Source organism: Equus asinus, chromosome 16 (assembly GCF_041296235.1).
Source record: "Equus asinus isolate D_3611 breed Donkey chromosome 16, EquAss-T2T_v2, whole genome shotgun sequence".
In the NCBI taxonomy this organism is placed as follows: domain Eukaryota; kingdom Metazoa; phylum Chordata; class Mammalia; order Perissodactyla; family Equidae; genus Equus; species Equus asinus.
In genome coordinates this window covers 8,449,668-8,467,033 of record NC_091805.1, presented here as the reverse complement: position 1 = coordinate 8,467,033, position 17,366 = coordinate 8,449,668, and the positions used below count along the sequence as shown (strand labels likewise).

The 17,366-nt window shown below is 39.1% G+C and overlaps 1 protein-coding gene across 4 annotated transcripts in view; it reads left to right on the top strand.

The window, feature by feature from the left end:
* The first annotated feature begins 6,078 nt into the window (after positions 1-6,078).
* Positions 6,079-17,366, top strand: part of ANKRD13C (ankyrin repeat domain 13C) — an 88,319-nt gene continuing 77,031 nt past the window's right edge. For 2 of the 4 annotated variants that reach the window (XM_070486582.1, XM_070486581.1), the window contains exon 1: positions 6,100-6,863. In XM_070486582.1, coding sequence (XP_070342683.1) covers positions 6,419-6,863 — 445 coding nt within the window. In that variant the 5' untranslated portion in view covers positions 6,100-6,418. Of the gene's footprint in view, positions 6,864-17,366 lie in introns of all 4 variants that reach the window. The other 2 variants (XM_014867259.3, XM_070486583.1) reach the window with 2 other exon arrangements.

Sequence of the window (17,366 nt, the reverse complement as noted above, 5' to 3'; positions counted from 1 at the left end):
TTTATAGTACCCTCCCTTGGGAAATATAAAGTCACTCCACATGAGATAGTCACTGGCAGACCATTGTCTATGGGTATACAACCTTCTGCTGATCCTTTGTTGTGTCATGCTAGTATTACCAGTTACTGAGGGTCTTAAATGTCCTATGGTCAAGCCTATTATCAACAGGTCAAAGAAACTTTCCCAGATACCAGTTCAAAGGATCCTGTTGGTCACAGTTTAGTTCCTGGTGCCTGGGTATTTTTTTTTTTTTTTTTGAGAAGGATTACCCCTGAGCTAACATCTGTTGCCAGTCCTCCTCTTTTTGTTGAGGAAGACTGGCCCTGAGCTAAAACCCATGCCCATCTTCCTCCACTTTATATGTTGGATGCCTACGACAGCATGGCTTGATAAGTGGTATGTAGGTCCGCACCCCAGATCCAAACAGGTGAACCCTGGGCCACCGAAGCAGAACATGCAAACTTACTTAATCGCTGCACCACTGGGCTGGCCCCTGGTGACTGGGTACTTTGGACACATCATCAGAGAAAGAGAGCCCTTAAGCCCAATTGCAAGGGACCTCATCAAGTACTCCTGACCACTGACACTGCTGCAAAACTAGAAGGTTTTGAGCTTTGGATATACATCTCACAACAAAAGAAGGTTCCACCTGACATCTGGTCCTCTACAGACACTGGAAATCTCCAAATCAAATCAACAGGGATTAGAAGTAGCCAACATTGAGACAGATTGTTTCCACCCAAGACTAACTGAACATGAAACACTTTCTTCTTTTTTTTCTTTTCTGTACTCTGACTTTGGTCTGGAAAGATAATGCCCCCTCTTCACCCCTACATTTCATGGGTATGTAGATTGTAATAAGTTAATGCTAGCTTGACACTTCAAGATAATCTCCAATGCTTACAACCTTGACAAAATACAGACTTTGAATAAGAGAAGACTGCGAATTCATCCTACTATCCTTGTCACTCAAATATGGCCTCAAGTGGTTCATGCACTTTCCCTCTGATGTGGGATGTGACATCCAGGAAAGATCCTTCCTGGCACTAAGGGAGAAAGGCTACTGAATTTAAAAAACCTGACTCTTGATCAGTGATCCTTTCAGAGAAAAATCTTGATCAAAAGGGGAGAACTGTTAAAATTAAGAGGAAGGAGCTCTCATGCCCCACCATTTGTGGTCAATTACCCCAAAAAGGAAGACATCAATTACAGACCCAAACAGGAAGATGTCAGTTAATGACCCCAAAAGGAAGAGACTGTCCCTTGTACTTCCAAACAGGAAGTGCAACTACTTTACGACTCCAACAGGAGAAAGGAGGATTTCCTTCCTCCCCAGCAACAAGTCCAGCCAATGGAAAGTGCTACAGCTCAGTCAATGAGAAGCAGTCATCACCTGAATGTTTACTTTCCTCCAATGAACTCTCACCTTTTCCTTGCTGATGATTTCCTTTCCCTCCTTAATATACAAGCCTTCCATATTGTGTAACACCTCAGAGTATCTCTCTGCTTGCCAGATGAGATGTTGCTTGATTCATGAATCACTTAATAAAGCAAATTAGATCTTCACATTTACTCAGTTGAATTTTAACACAGGAAAGTGTTTTTTCATGTAAAATTCCATTTTAAGTCTGGGTGTAGTACTTTTGCTAACTGCTTTTGTGTTTGTCTCCCTGTCATATTTATCATCTCATTCCCATTATGAAATAGTTTTGCAGTTTGGAGGGCTTGGCCCCAACTAGACAGGCTCAGAGATGAGTGCTGATGGGGCAAAATTGATCAGGGTAATCTCCTCTGCCACAGGGATGAGTTCAGGTAACCCAGGCCTGAGCCAATCAACATTCTCCTCCACACAGAGGTGGGACAGGGTCATTGCATGAATGTTAACCAGCAGAATTTCGTGGTCCCAAGCTCTCCTTCTGGACCTGAAGGAGGAAGCATATGGTCTCTATTACTGCTGGCAGCCATCTTGTGTCCTTGAGGGAAGCTGGCCTTCAAAGGATGCTCCAAAGAGGGAGAGGCAGGATAAGAGTCTTGAGAAACTGACATGCAGTTTAGAGGGGGCCACTCTTGAAGATGAATCTCTGCACCTTTATATTATGTAAGTCAATAAATGCCTTTAATTTAAGCCAATTTCAATTGACTTTACTGTTATTTGTAAGTGAAAAATAATCCAAAATGATATATTTACTCTTGGACCTCACATAAGAATCCAAATTAATAGTAGTCAATGTTAGTGTAGTCAGATTGGGATTATTCAAGAAGTTTATTTAGTATCTCATCACTTAGTTTACAATTGACTTGATACACTGCAGATACTTTGGGGTTTTATGTTCTAATTAATTGACTAATTCAACAACTGTTTATTAATATTAAGCATTCACTATTTCACTATCTGAAAGGCACTGTGCATATAGTAGTGATAAACATAGTTTCAGTACTCAGAGAGCTCAAAGGACTAGTTGAGGCAGACAAGAATATCAAAGAGGCATGCAAAAGTTAAAATGCAAAATCAGAAAGAAGGCAAAGGAGGGATATCTAATTCAGTATGGTAGAGTGTTGGATAAGAGGGAAGGGGAGGGAAGGACAGGTGTCATTAAAGACTCCTAAGAAGGAGTTACTAGCTTTTGTTTTTGTGCCATGGACCTCTTGGCAGTATGGTGAAACCTAGGGGCCCATTTTCAGAACAAAGTTTTTAAATATATAAAATACTTGGCATTGTAAAGGAAATTTAGTATATTGAAATAGCTATCAAAATATTTTTTAAAACAAATTTGTGCTCTGGTAATATATGTGCTTCTTTATTAACTCATTGAAGAACAAAATCTAATAGTAGGTGTAATTATTAACTTAATTTTGAGGTAGTGATGAATGTAAATGATATTTTGAGTTATCTGCAGCAACTGCTATAGCTATTATTATTGTAATTATTATTATTACCTATAATATCTTTTTTCCTTTGCCTAATTGGCCAACTCCCACACATTCTTTAAAACCTAGTCCGGATATTACTTCCTCCAGAAAGATTTCCCGATCACTAGACTTTCATTTCCTCCAGACAGAATTAACTTCTTCTTGTATCTTATATTGGGATCGCATATAATTTCAATTCTTGTTTTTTTCACAATGTATTGTAATCTTATATTTCTAAATCATTTTTCCCTATTATCCTGTGGAGCCCTTAAAAAGTAAGGGTCGAATATTATTTTTGATGTCTATAGTGTTTGATTTTACTGGGGGGACACTTTGGAGTTTCCACATCTGTCTGTGGGTGGCAGCTACTAATCAGGGACTTTTAAACTCTGGATCCAGTAATAAGACACTTCACAGATACAATGGTAGACTATTTGGTGTAGGTTTTTTTTTTTTTTTAAGGAAGAGGTGAACTCATGCCTCTATCTTTTTTATTTTTAGGGAAGATTAGCCCTAGGATAACATCTGTTGCCAATCTTCCTCTTTTTTTTTTTCCCCTCCCCAAAGGCCCAGTGCATGGTTACTCTAGTCATAAGTCCTTCTAGTTCTTCTATGTGAGCCATGCCACAGCATGGCAACTGACAGAGAGGTGGTGTGATTTGGCAACTGGGAAGTGAATGTGGGTCACCAAACCAGTGATGCGCCGAACTTTAACCACTAGGCCATCAAGGCTGGCTCTGGTGTAGGTTTTTGATAATAACAGAATGCTGGCCACTCTCCCTATACACATCTTTTACATATGAGTGTTTTCAAAGTTTTGTTCCAGACTGGATCTTAATTTCTCACGCTATACACTCTTCCTTGAGGAACTCAACGACTTCTGTGGCATCAGTTACTGTGCAATGATAACTCCTGAATCTTGACCCAGATCTCTGTCTCCTAAGGTTCGCTTCCAAATATCCAAAACGTATACCATCTAACTCCTTCTGGCTGTGCAGAAAGAACATTTAGTATGCCAAAATTGAACTCCTTTTTTTTTTTTAACTCTTCAACCTTCCCCAAACTCACTCTTTTAACTTGGTTCATGCTCTCATAATCTCTCATCACCTGAATTACTGCATACTTCTTTTAAAAATTAATTCATTATTTTTTCTGATCAATAAAAAGTAATACTCTGTCTTTGTAAAGAGAAATTCAAATAATGCAGGGAATATATGATTTAGCAATCCCATCTTCCAGAGATAACCACTGTTCACCCTGAGTGATGTGTATACTCTACCAGAATTGCACATGCATGTATTAACATGCTATTATTTGATTTATGCAGTTGTTTCTCAGTTTTCTTATGTCTGGAGTTGCCCCCTTATAATCTTTTTGTTTGTTTGTTTGTTTTTGTGAGGAAGATTGGCCCTGAGCTAACATCTGTTGCCAATCTTCCTCTTTTTTGCTTCAGAAAAACTGTCCCTGAGCTAACATCTGTGCCAGTCTTCCTCCATTTTATGTGGGATGCTGCCACAGCATGGCTTGCTGAGTGGTGCTAGGTCTGCACCTGGGATCCAAACCTGTCAACCTGGGCTGAACTTGGGGCTGCCAAAGCAGAGAGTATGAACCTAACCACTATGCCACTTGGCCAGCCCCTGTAATCTATTCTTGATACACACTTTCCTAAAGTATGAGTGAGTGAGGGACTTTTCTAAAAGGCAGATCTCATCACACTATTCCCCTGTTCAACATCCCTAAAAGGCTACCCATTTCTTGTAGGATAAAGTCAAGACGTGGAGCATGACATACAAAGGCCTTCACAATCTGGTCTCTTCCTATTTCTTTAGCTCTGGAGTCAGACCTGACTGTGCTACATTCCAGCTTTGAGGCATTGGGCAAAAACCCAATGTTTTTTTCAACTGTCAAATGATGATTAAAAATAATTCTTATCACAAGTAGATAATAGCATATAAAGTGCCAAGCATACAGCCTGGTTTAGAGTTAACAATAAATATTGGCTATTGTGAAAGAACAAAATGTTTTTGTATACACGTGCTCAGTCTCTCTTGCTTTCTGAGTAGGATCCTTGGAGGCGCTAATTGGGTAATGCTTGAACATAGCTGGAACCACCCCCACTCCCACAAAAACAGAAAGAAAAGGAAGAAGGGAAGAAAGGGATTGATTTGAATAGATTTGAAAGAAGATGGGAGGTGAAAACCTGAGTGGCAGGGGAGGGTAGAGAGAGGCCAGTTCCCACAGCTATTTTTTTGTGGGGGGATGGAGGTGGTAATAAAGTTTGTTTGAGAAAGAAGAGATTTGAGAGAAGCAGCTGTCAGAGTAATTGGAGAGATAAACGGATTAAGATCTTTAGGACGTTTTGGCATCTCCCCTCCCCTTTAGCTCCCCATAGGTTTAGTTATTTTGTCAAGGCTTTATGGATGTCAGATGTACATTTCTTTAGAATTTGACGCTGGGTCGAGGTTGGCCATGAACTAGTCCAGTTAGATAATTATTTGCCATCCTTCCGCGTCCATTGCCACACTTTGACGCCTGCCCGAAATTAATTCATCCATCAAATATTTGACGGACCTGTGCTCTCCCAGTCTACTGAAGAGCTTGTTTTCCAAGGTCAGCCCCTAAACTTTTCTATGGTGACTTTTCCGACGCTCCAACACTAAAATTTGCTTCTTTTTTGTGCCACCAGCTCTCCGCATCCACTTCATTGTCGCAGTTAAATATTGTACCCAATTGTTTGACTCTCTTTCCTCCTCTACTGAGCTCCTTGGAGCCAAGAGTGGCGTTTCATAAACCTACCAGCTCGGCGTACGGCACGAAGTAGATGCTTAGTAAATGTTTATTGCACAAGCGTCCCGTGCATCGCAGTGACATCACATCCTGCGCGCGGCGGCGCTGGTCTGCACTCCTCTGCTGGGGGCCCAGAGGTCGGAGTGTTTAAGTCATTGTTTATACCGTGCATCGAATATCTCAAACGCAGGCTAAGGTTTCAGAACGCCCACAAGACGCGCGGTCACTGGCAGGCAGGATCTCGGTCTCCCAGCTCAGGGGCCGCCGCTTGGGGCGGACACACACGGCCTGCCTGGGAGGCGCCGGCCCTCGGCTTCTCTCCGGAACAGAAGGTGCGAGGGAGGGAGCGGGCAGCTCACTTATCGCGGTGTTTCCTTCCTCCTCCCTCCCGGGGCAGCTCTCGCGAGAGAAGCCAGGGGAAGATGGCCGTGCCCTGTTTTTCGGTGTGAGGCAGTGGGGGCTGCGGCGGCGGGCCAGGGATCCTGGTGTCGTGGGCGCCTGAGCTCTAGCTCCCCCAAGCGAGCGCGCGTCCCTTCGTGCCTAGGCGAGAGCCGGCTCCTCTTCCTCCGGGAGATGCGTTTGTCCCGGGCTCGGGGGCGCTCTGGGAGTTCATGCTGCGCCGGAGGCTCCCGGCCGCCGCTCTAATCGCCTTGTGCCGCCGCAGCGCCCGCTCCGTCGCCGGCGGTGAGCCTCCCGGACCCCGTCTCTGCCCCTGGCGGCGATGACCGGGGAGAAGATCCGTTCCCTGCGGAGGGACCACAAGCCCAGCAAAGAAGAAGGGGACCTGCTGGAGCCGGGGGATGAGGAAGCGGCGGCCACCCTCGGCGGCACATTTACCGGAGGCAGGATCGGCACCGGCGGCGGCGGCAAGGGCGGCAGAGCCTGTCATAAGATCTTCAGTAACCATCACCACCGGCTGCAGCTGAAGACAGCTCCGGCCGCCTCCCCTGCCCCCGGCGCCCCGGCCCTGCAGCTGCACAATTCCGCCCTGACTGCCGCCTCCCCGTCCCCGGCCCTCCTAGCGGGCACCGGCCCCCTCGCTGTCGTCGCAGATGGAGGCACTTGCCCCGCTCACTACCCGGTGCACGAGTGCGTCTTCAAGGGGGATGTGAGGAGACTGTCCTCTCTCATCCGTACGCACAATATCGGGCAGAAAGATAATCACGGTGAGGAGTGCTCGCCCCTCTCCGCCTCTCCTTCCCCGAGCCCAGGGTGTGCCTCCCGGGGCCTCGGGAATCCAACCTCCTTTCCAGCAGACCCTTCTTTCCCTTCCTTTGCCCATCATCCGGGCCAAGTGCCCGTAAATCATGACCAGCTCAGTAATAGCATGCCAGTGGTCAGGGGATTGGTGCTTGTGGGTGCAAAGGAATGTTTCTTCCTTGCCCACTTCAAAGTTTCCTTGAGGAGCTGTTTTGTTTATCTTTGAGACAGGCCTTCCATGTGTTGATTCTCGACTATAGGAAATTTTAGGTTGCCTCTCATCCAATCTGGGCTTCTGTCTTTGTTTATGGAACTATATTTGTTTTGTTTCTCTCCCCCTCTCTCACCTTAGGATCTTGAATTTTGAACGTATAAACTGCCCATGTCCCTTCATTAATTACCCAGGTATCGATCCCAACTTGACTGCAACTCGTTGTGATTTATCCCCGCGAGCGGGTTGTCTGTTTCTTTTTTTCTGCTTTGAGGAAACTTAGTTTGATACAAAGTGTCTACACTTTGCGTTTAAAATAGAATGTAGAAAGCTTTGATTTCTGAAAGCCACGCAGTACGAATTTGTTGGCATTTGGTACCTAGAGCAAGTAAAGTGACTTCTGAGTAGCTAAAATTTTGTTAGAGTTTTGAGTTTTTCGCTTGTTTTACATGGATGATTGCTAATGGTAATGTTTCATCTTGATGACTGTTACTAAAAATAGTACTATGATTTTTTCAAACTTCATTATAGCCTTATAACAAAATATTTATTGTTCAAGTACTGTATTTCTACCTTTTGCTTTATCAATTCATCAGCTGAATTTTTTTCTGTCTTTAGTTCTCAAACGTAATGTGATTGAGTTGACTTTTAAGCAACAGTAAATTTATTAATGAAAACTAATGTAAACATTGACATTTTCAACATTTAATAGATTGGACACTTTAAACTGAATAGTTGGCACATGCTGTTGATAGCTCTGCTTTTAACCGAAAGTGACTATCGTATACCTTCAGTTAGGACACACTCAACTCTGTGCTCAAAATAATACGATGCATTAATGAAATACCTGTGGAATAAGCTCCCTTGACTTCCATTGGACTCTAGGCTTCTTATCTAAAATTGGGGCAAAAATTGATATAAAAAAAGAGTAAGATTTCTACTGATTGTGTAATTATCCAACGACTGCACTTGTATTCTGAATTTACAATATTCTAACAATAACGCTACATGTCTTTTATCATAAATCCCCAAAAAAGTACCTGAAAGCTGCAACCAGTTTTTATTTCTACATCTAATTTATTTAATCATTTTACTGTTGTTGCAACAAGCATAATATTATATATTGATAGTAATTATATTCTAACCCTTTGGGAAATAGTTTTTAGTGGGAGATGTGTTGTAGCTTTGGGTTGTTAATCAATTATTAGGAGTTTTTCAGATTTGGCATTCATAGTAGCAATATATATGTTTCACTAATGGCCATTACCTTTAAAAATATAGTTACATTACGTTGAAATATCCTTGAAAAGAGATAAAAGATTCCTTTTGATGATTAATCCCCTTTGAAAGAAGAGAGAGATGAGTATGACTGACAAAGTGCCACAGTATAGTCTGTTAGAACTAATTTTCTTGGTTGATCACAGACGGTACTGAACTGTAGGATTATTGGGCTTCTGTGTTCTGTAATCCAACATTTAGGAGTTGGTTTGTTAAGTACAAATTCTGTTCAAAGTAATTAGAATCCTGAATACCATTAAACTCTTCTTTTTAGCCCACTGAAATTCACTTTTTAAATTGCCTTGATATAGCAAATGTTTTCATGTGCTTAGCTGCCCTTTTATTGTTGATATTTCTGATGAATGTAACCGGTGGTTCCCATACCTGTGGAAAATGTAGTTGCTTTTTCCCCTGAAATTTACATTCTCATCTCCTGCAGGGACATCTCCTGGGAAGAGTAGTGTCTGTTTAATGTGTTACTTCTTTAATCCCCCCCCCCCCCCCCCCCCCCGTGTAGTTGTATAATTTCCCTGTTATATTACATTACTTTTACTCTTGATATTTTACTAACCTGGATACTTTGTTTACATTTTAAGAATATTTTTCCTTTCAAGTTAGAAAAAATAAGTGCTTTTTAAGTCGCCCAAACTAAAACAGGCTATTACGTTTGGATTGTTATGACATGATAAGTGCATAGCAGAATTGTATACTCATACAGATGCATAGCAGAGCCATACAGTCATATAACATCATGTCCCATGGCTAGTTTTATATTCACTGTGGGGATTCCTTCCACACCTGTATGATTATGATGATGATCATCATAGATACAGTTTATTGAGGGTGTCAGTAATATGTTACGTGTTGACATACATTATCACATTTAATTCTCACAATAATCCTGCAAAGCACTTAGTTTATCCTTATTTTAAAGATGAGAAAAATGAAGCCTAGAGACATAAGGAAACTTTTCTAAAGTTGCATACTTAGTATAAGTTACAAAGCTGGGAATTTAGCTAATAACTCGGATTCCAAAGCTCGTGATTAGCCTCTTTGTAAATATTTCTATTGATCAGGACCCACTATAGGCAAAGAAGTCAATTCTAATAATGCGTATGTGGCAGTTTACAGCAAAGTTCTTTAGAATATATTTTTTTATTTGGTCCTTCCAATACCCCTGTGGAGACATTCTGCCATTGGACAGGTCTCAGAGTTTTCCTGTAGACCCCAAATCTCTGACTCGTTTGTGCTGTTCCCTTTTTATGTAATGACACAGATAAATGGGCTGCCTCATTCACATGATAGCCCTTTAGATACTTGACAAGAGCTACCATGTTCTCCTTGCCTTCAGGTTAAACCTTCCTAACTTCTGTATCCATGCTTCAGATGACATGGTTTATGAAGTGCTTAGAATGGTCCCTGAAACATAGTAAATACTATGTAAGTGTATTAAATGAGTAAATGAAAATCTTCATCATCTTTTAGTGAAACTCTGGTTTGTTAATTCTTCCCTCTGAGGATGGTGCCCAGAAACTTAGTGCTGGAGCTGTAGTAGCCTCATAAGCAAAGAGAAAAAGGAGACTATTGCTCTAAGCAATACACATTTAGTAATGTGTCTTACTAAAAAACGCACGTTAAGTAATGCACTGCAAAAGTATGTTAATTTTTCAATACTGTTTTTCTCAAGTGATTGGCTGGCTTTCTGTTCTGTCCCTTCTTCGGTTTATTTTCTTAACCTCAAAATGGGACTTTACATTTATTGAATTTTATCGTGTTAGATTTGATCCTTTATTCTACCCATCTGGAAAGTATTGAATCCTGATTTGGTCACTGTTTAGCTCACTATTCATTAGCTCTTTCAGTTTTCAGTGGTCTTTGATTTGATAAGCTTTTTTTGGTGTTGTGTGTGTGTGTATATATATATATATATGTATGTATGTATTTACAAATTATTGTCAAATTGAGTAGAAGCAAGGATAGAGCTTTTTGTTTTGTGGTAAAATGATGGTTGAGTGTGAATTGCTTTTTCTTGCCATCAATTATTTTAAGGAATATTGTATTTGGATCCAAACATATCTCTTGAAATATACGTTAAATACAGTAACAGCCATAACATCATATATATACTGTTTTCAAATATGCCAAATGACTGTGGCTCTTTGGATATTTTGGGTGAGGAAAAAGATACCCTAACCCTAACCCTAACCCTAATCAAACTTTATATCTTTAGTGTATCTCTGGTTATATAGTACCACTATTTTCTTTAGTATAGAATTAAAGTTTAAGTCTAAGCCTTTGTTTTACGTTTAAAGTAAAGGATTTTTTTGAATTACTTTTTGCCATTGGTAGTTAAAGTATCATGGTGACATACTATTTTTTATAATTGATGCTATTGATTTTTACTTCTTCACCTTTAGAATTGAGAGTACTTATGAAGCATAGTGAAGACTTTCTTGATTTTTGACTTCACTTCCCATTTGTTAAACTTATAATTGAGTTAAATATCCTTAGAAGTTAAGTACCTTCTCTCGGATGTTAGTCAGAAGCTTTTAGGTGGCAGAATGATGAAAGTCCTTGATATATGAATTGCTCAAACCAGCCTTTCCTAGATGTGAAAAATTTCTGATCTATTCTGAGAGTTTTGGCAGTTTCTTCTGCCTTTAATTATTTTGCCTGGCATCTGACAAGCCATCTTGTCTATAGACAGTTTTCATTTTTACTGAGTTGTAGTGTAATCTTGAAGCCTTTTCATACGGTGATTAGAGATTTCAAATTTAAGTTAAAATTCAATTGAGAGTATTCCTGCCAATGCAGGTAACTCAGCGAAGTGATAATGAAATGGTTAACATGTGTAACATCTCTGCCTGGTGGCTGGCAGATTTCTTTAGACAGGGATTTTAAAACATCTTAATTTCAGAAAGATTAAAAATGTATGTTTGAGAATTGAGGCAATAGCGTAATCTTTTTGTGCCCATTCTGTATGTTTATTTTGGCTTATTCTATATAAATCTTTGAACTTCCTTTTGATGTTATTTTCTCTGCTTTGTTTCTGTCACTAAAATCTTCATAATCAGTGATGTAAGAGAATAATGCATAATATGTCTCTGAGAAAAGGCAACTATAAAGCTAAACTTTGCATGGCAAAGAGTATCTTGAACTAAGCCTCAGGTGGATAGTTTTAGCCTGGAGTGTTAAAATGATGGCACGCCTTTAAAAGAACGTTAGTAGTTTTGTATCTGTTATCCTCATGTTTTGTAGTCTTTTCTGGACTTTATTTTTGAAGGGCAGGCCTCATTTTTCCTTAGGAAAAAAGTGGTTTCTGGAAACCCAAGGTAATCCATTAAAGTGTTAGGCACCTTCCCCAGGTGTGAGGGTGATTTGGTGGTAAAATCTGTCACTCCACTGATTTATTGGGTTGGTTCAGTTGATTTTCATGACTATATGCATATGACCTTCATCCTTTCACCTCTTACCCTGTGTGCACCTCCAACACAGCAGGACTGTCCTTGGGTTAAGTGGCTGTGTTTCCTGATGGCATCATCATTAGCACTATAGAATGTGACGTACCACTTACAATTGTATACGAACTCATCTGCAGAGCTACTTCATAAGAGGGAGGGGGGAATCCTCTTCTCCCATTTCCTGCACTGAGCTATAGTAGGAGTAGGAATTTTGATCTTCCAACTGTGGCAAAAAAGGAAGCAGAAATGAGGAGTTACTGATGATGTTGTGTCCTGGGCTTCCTAAGTGAGGCAGGAAAATTCTGGAGGACTCATTGGAGAACTGAGTTCTAGGCTTCCCCAAGGTTAATGCCATTCTTAAGTCATAGAAATCTAATGCAGAGTCCAAGCTAATTGTCAGGATGCTTTAAGTTTTAGAAAATGAGTGTACTTCCTCAAAAATCACTTGGGGGCTGGGCAAACAAACTATATATGCCAGTTCATATACCATTTATTTCATTGGGGGAGAGATGGAAGATCACTTTCAGAACAAGACTGAAGTGTGTAAAATGGGGGTAGGAAAAAGGGAAAAGGTCTTTTTTTCTAACTCTTTGAAGATTATGAATGATGTCAGTTATCAGGATATGTGAAGTTTAACTGTGTGATTTAGTTTGAATTTCATCTGTTCTTGAGCTGTTACTCTTGTTGAAATCCCAAACATTATCTGCAAAACTAGAAGGCCATCTCCATATTTGGAATTAGATCTGAGTTTGAGACCATGCTTCTCTACAGACTGGTTTTTATGAAATTATGCTACTTACTTAACTGCTGAAATAAGTAGATATAATAATATCTACCTCTTTAGGCTTTATATTCTCAAATGGGAGACTGCACTTGAAAATATTTTAACTCTGAAGGCTCATTTAAAAGTAATACCCATTAATATCAGTATCTTGCTGTCACTTTTGGTGGTAAGTACCTTTCAGCAGAAGACGTTCTTGTTTTTGAGGTTTAGATAGGACTTAATTGAGATTTTATCTGATACTCGAATTTATGCTGCCTGTCAGTCTGCTAAAGGATTAGGTTTATTTGACTCTCCCAGAAATCATCTTTAGTCTACTGCTGGTGTAAAGTGGTTTAGTGCGTTGGATTCTTGACTGTAAGTATGTATCAGACATGTTAATGCACGCTCTCTCTTACTCAGCACTGTACTGAATTCTGTAAAACCACCTGTGCTGTGTTGCATATCCTCTTGTGCAAAAAATCCTTTGGTTGGCTTTCATAGAGAATCATGTGGAGACCTGCATTGTCCTGGAGTAAAATGCCTTTTTGGAGAATAAAAACAGACTTTCACACTATTCTAATGGTTTTTTATCCCTTTTTTTTGTTCATTCACTCCTTCATTTAACAGAGCACCTAACGTGGTAGATAGTTTTAGGTGCTGGGAGTACAGCAGTGAGCAAAATGGACAGAGTTTCCTGCCCCATGGAGCTTACATTCCAATGGGGGAAGGTAAATAATAAACAAACTAATAAATATATGGTATGACTGATAATGATAAATATAGAGTAAACAGAGCAAGGTAAGGAGGATAGAGAGTGCTAGGAGTACAGGGGAGGGGAGGTAGTAATTATTTCACTGAGATCAGGGTCAGGGAAGACATCAGTGATAAGAGAAATTTAAGCAGTTACCTAAAAATCTAAAGAAAATTAGGGAACAGGTATCTGGCAAAACAGAATCTCAGGCAGAGAATAGCAAATGCTAGGTACCACGTTCAAGGAATAGGAAGAAGGCCAGTGTGGCTGGAAAAAGGGAGAGAGTAGCACGAGAGAGGAGATTTGAGAGGTAGCAGGGGGTTTAAGCAGGAACTTTTGCAGACTATTGTTAAGGATTTCGGTTTTTACTCTGAGCAACATAGGAAGCAATTAAGGGTTTTGAGCAGAGGAGTAACATGATCTGATTTTAAAAGGCTCATTCTGGCTGCCATATGAAGCAGAAACTTGGGTGGGCAAGGGTCAGTTTAACGTGCTATTACAGTAAGTGGAGTGGCTGTGGAAATAATGAGAAGGGAGAGCTGGTTAGGAGTCGACAGTGGATTGGATAATATAGTATGTGTGTGTGTGAATTTTGATGGAATAGTACATTTATGAGAGAAAATACAAAAACTCTCCCTTTTTACTGCTTGCTGGGACTTGAAGGTGTCTGTAAAAGCTGGAGCTGTGTTGGTTCTAGTACTTGTGATTTCCTGCTTTGCTCCCTAGTTAGGGAGCACATGAAGTCAAAACTGTTTTTGTAATACAAAGTCATTACTTGCCTTTTTCACTGTGCTAACATTTGCACCAACGTACAAAAGCAGTGGTGGGTAAAATTGTTGAAACCTTAGCATGAATCAAGGCACCAGACTGCTAGTAGTCATTGAATTCTTCTCTGCCATGTACTTGCAGTAAAAAAAAAAAAAAAAAGCCAATTTCACTTGTCTTTGATGAAGCTTAGAAATGATTAATTTTATTAAGTCAATCTTGAGTAAATATCTTTTTGATATTCTTTGTGATGTAATACAGATTATGCATGGTGCTCTCCTGTTGGATACTGAAGGGATATATATATCTTTGTATATTTCAAACCAAAGGGAAACATTTGTGCACTTGGAGTTGTAAGCCAGACTAGCTACTTTTATCATGGAACACCATTTTTACTTGAAAGGGCAGCTTACAGACAAACTATAGTTATTCTGATTTGGATATTTGGCAGGCATTTTCTGGGAAATGAATGAAGAGACCCTGTGACTTAAAGGAAAACAATTGAAAGTACTTGTTGCCAATGAAAAAATTCAAACTTTGAAATGAAAATTAAAATTTGTAAAACCTGTCTCTGTCTTTCTAAGCTTCCCAGTATTTAAAGACTATTCTGGTCATATTGGTGATATTACCAAATGTGATTTTTAAAATTTTGTATAGGAAAATGTGTTGACATTTGGAATGTCTGCATTACTCAGTCAACCAATATTTTCCAGATGATTAAATGCATGTTAGAAAATCATGCATCTGTAAAAGATCCCTTCAAAGTGCAAGAGAAACCAATGGATTTCAGTGTAACACAGTACAGAAAGTTTATTGATAGAGTTTTAGATTTCAGCTTCCAACTCAACCTTTAAGAAATGACTTATTTGTTGAGTTTTGGTGTAGTATCAAAGAATAGCCCAAATTATTTGAAAAGCCTATTAAAATATTCCTCTTTTTTTCAACTGAGTATCTTCTGAATGTGGATTTTCTTCATATATTTCAAACCAAAACATTTACACTTGATTGAATGTAGAAACAGTTATAAAAATCCAGCTGTCTTCTATTAAGCCAGACATTAAAGATGTTTAATTTACTTTAATTTTTAATTAAAGAATTTAAAATAGCACTACTCTTGTTATTCATTTTTGTTTTGGAAAATGCAATTTTTTTCATAAATTTTATATTAACATTTAATGAGTTTATTGTAATTTTAAAATTAACATTTTAAAGCATTTAATTTTAACTTCTAATAAGATAAGTATCAATTTATCCATTTAAAAGATTTTTGGAATCTTCAAGTTGGGATCTTCAGTAGTTCTTAAGAGTATAAAGGGGTCTTGACACCAAAAAGTTTGAAAACTTTTGGTATAATAAAAAGAATATGGATTTTAGAGTCTTAACTCCCACAATTTCTAAATATGTAATTTTAGAAAACTTATTAACTTTACTTTTCCTGTGAAAGAGGAAGAATATTTATCTCACAGGGTTATGGAGCAAATTAAGTAAGATAAGATATATAAAGTATGCAGCATAGTGCTGGGCACATATAATAGATGCCCCGTAAATGCCACCCATTTGGTTGGTAATTTGTGTCCTTTAACGCTGTAGTGGTCTTAATGTTACTGGAATGTTTTTTACTCATTTGAAAAACAGAACTCACTTTTGTTTACCAAGGTAGAACCAAGGCATCCAACTTCAGATTTGAAAACTATGCTGTGAAAAGTTGACGGAGAAGGTTAAGTTTATAGTATCTTTTGTGTAACGTTAGCTTCAGCAGCAGGTTGAGAACTTAGAAAACTGAGGAGGTAGTAGATGAAGGTGACTGGGACGTTTGAACACTTAGTTTCGTGATACACTTGGTCAGTAAAGTAAATCCAGTCTTGGCTACGTGATGATGATGATGATGTTGATGTTGATGAAGATTATTTTGCATTTAAAATATTGAAATCACAGCATGGTATTTGGCTTCCTTGATAGTAGTATGTGTTTCTGATTGTGTTCTTACTTGTAAAATGAGAGGGATTGGATTATTGAACTCAAAGTCATTTTTAGGTCATAAATCTTTTGAAAATGTGCTTAATTTGGACTTGTAATAGGAAGTTTCATTTGTGACTTCAGGAGTTACTGATACTTTTGCTCTTTCACCTATGTATTCTTGGAGGGTTTAAGAAAACAAAGTAATTGTCTAGGGGCATAAATGCCTTGATTTCTTCATCTATGTGCTCTGTCTAGACTCTGCTGGGTTCTCTTTAATTTGTGTATTTTTTTTAATAGTTATTACATTCACATGCTACAAAATTATAAGAAGATAGAAAAGGATACATTGTAACAGTAAAGTTTCCCTCCCACTCGTCTTTACCCATGCATTTACCTTCTTTGGCAGCAACTAGTGCTATCAGTTCCTTGTTTTCTTCTTCTGTTGCCATTTAGAGAACTGTACTTTTTTTTCATCCTCAAAGTTACAGAAGTGAAGAAAGAGAACTCTTACTATCTTTTCTATTGTTAGGACAAAAAAATGGATATTCAGAAACTTATGTTTGATTTTAAATGTCTTTCTCGTTTTTTTACTATCAAAGTTACATCTCCAGCTTAGACTTCTCCTTGGAGTTCCAGATTTTTGTCTCCATTTGAGACTCTCCATTTGGGAATCTCAGAGATATTTCAAAATTTATTTGTCCAAAATGGAGTTCTTATTTTCTACCTCGTTCCCTCCCACCTGGCCACCCAGTCTCTTAGTAAATCACATCCTTAACTATCCAGTTGCTCAAGTCTTAATCATTGGGATCATTCTTTGTGTCACCCCCTCCTCCTACCCATACACATCCATCAAGTTATTTTGAATCAATCTACTTTCTGTCTCCACTGCCATCAATTTGAGACCAACCAATTTTTATCATCTTTTCCCTGGAATACTGTTCCAGACTCACAGCTAGTCTCCCTTTGTCTCCCTCCATTCCCTTCTTTGTATGGTCACAAAAGTGATCTTAATATGTACTTTGTATCATGTCATGTCCCTGCTCAAGGTCCTTTAATACCTTCTCCACTTAAAAGTAAGTTCATATTTCTTACCATAGTTATAGAGCCGCACATGATCTGGCCCTTGCCTACAACTCTGATATCTTGTACAAGTCTCGCCCTTTTTCTATATTCTGGCTGTACTTGTTTTCTTTCAGTTCCTTGAATCTACCAGGTTATTTCTGGCCCCTGTCTGGAATGCTTTTCTTCTTATTCTTTGATTTCTTCTTTCCTGTTCATCTT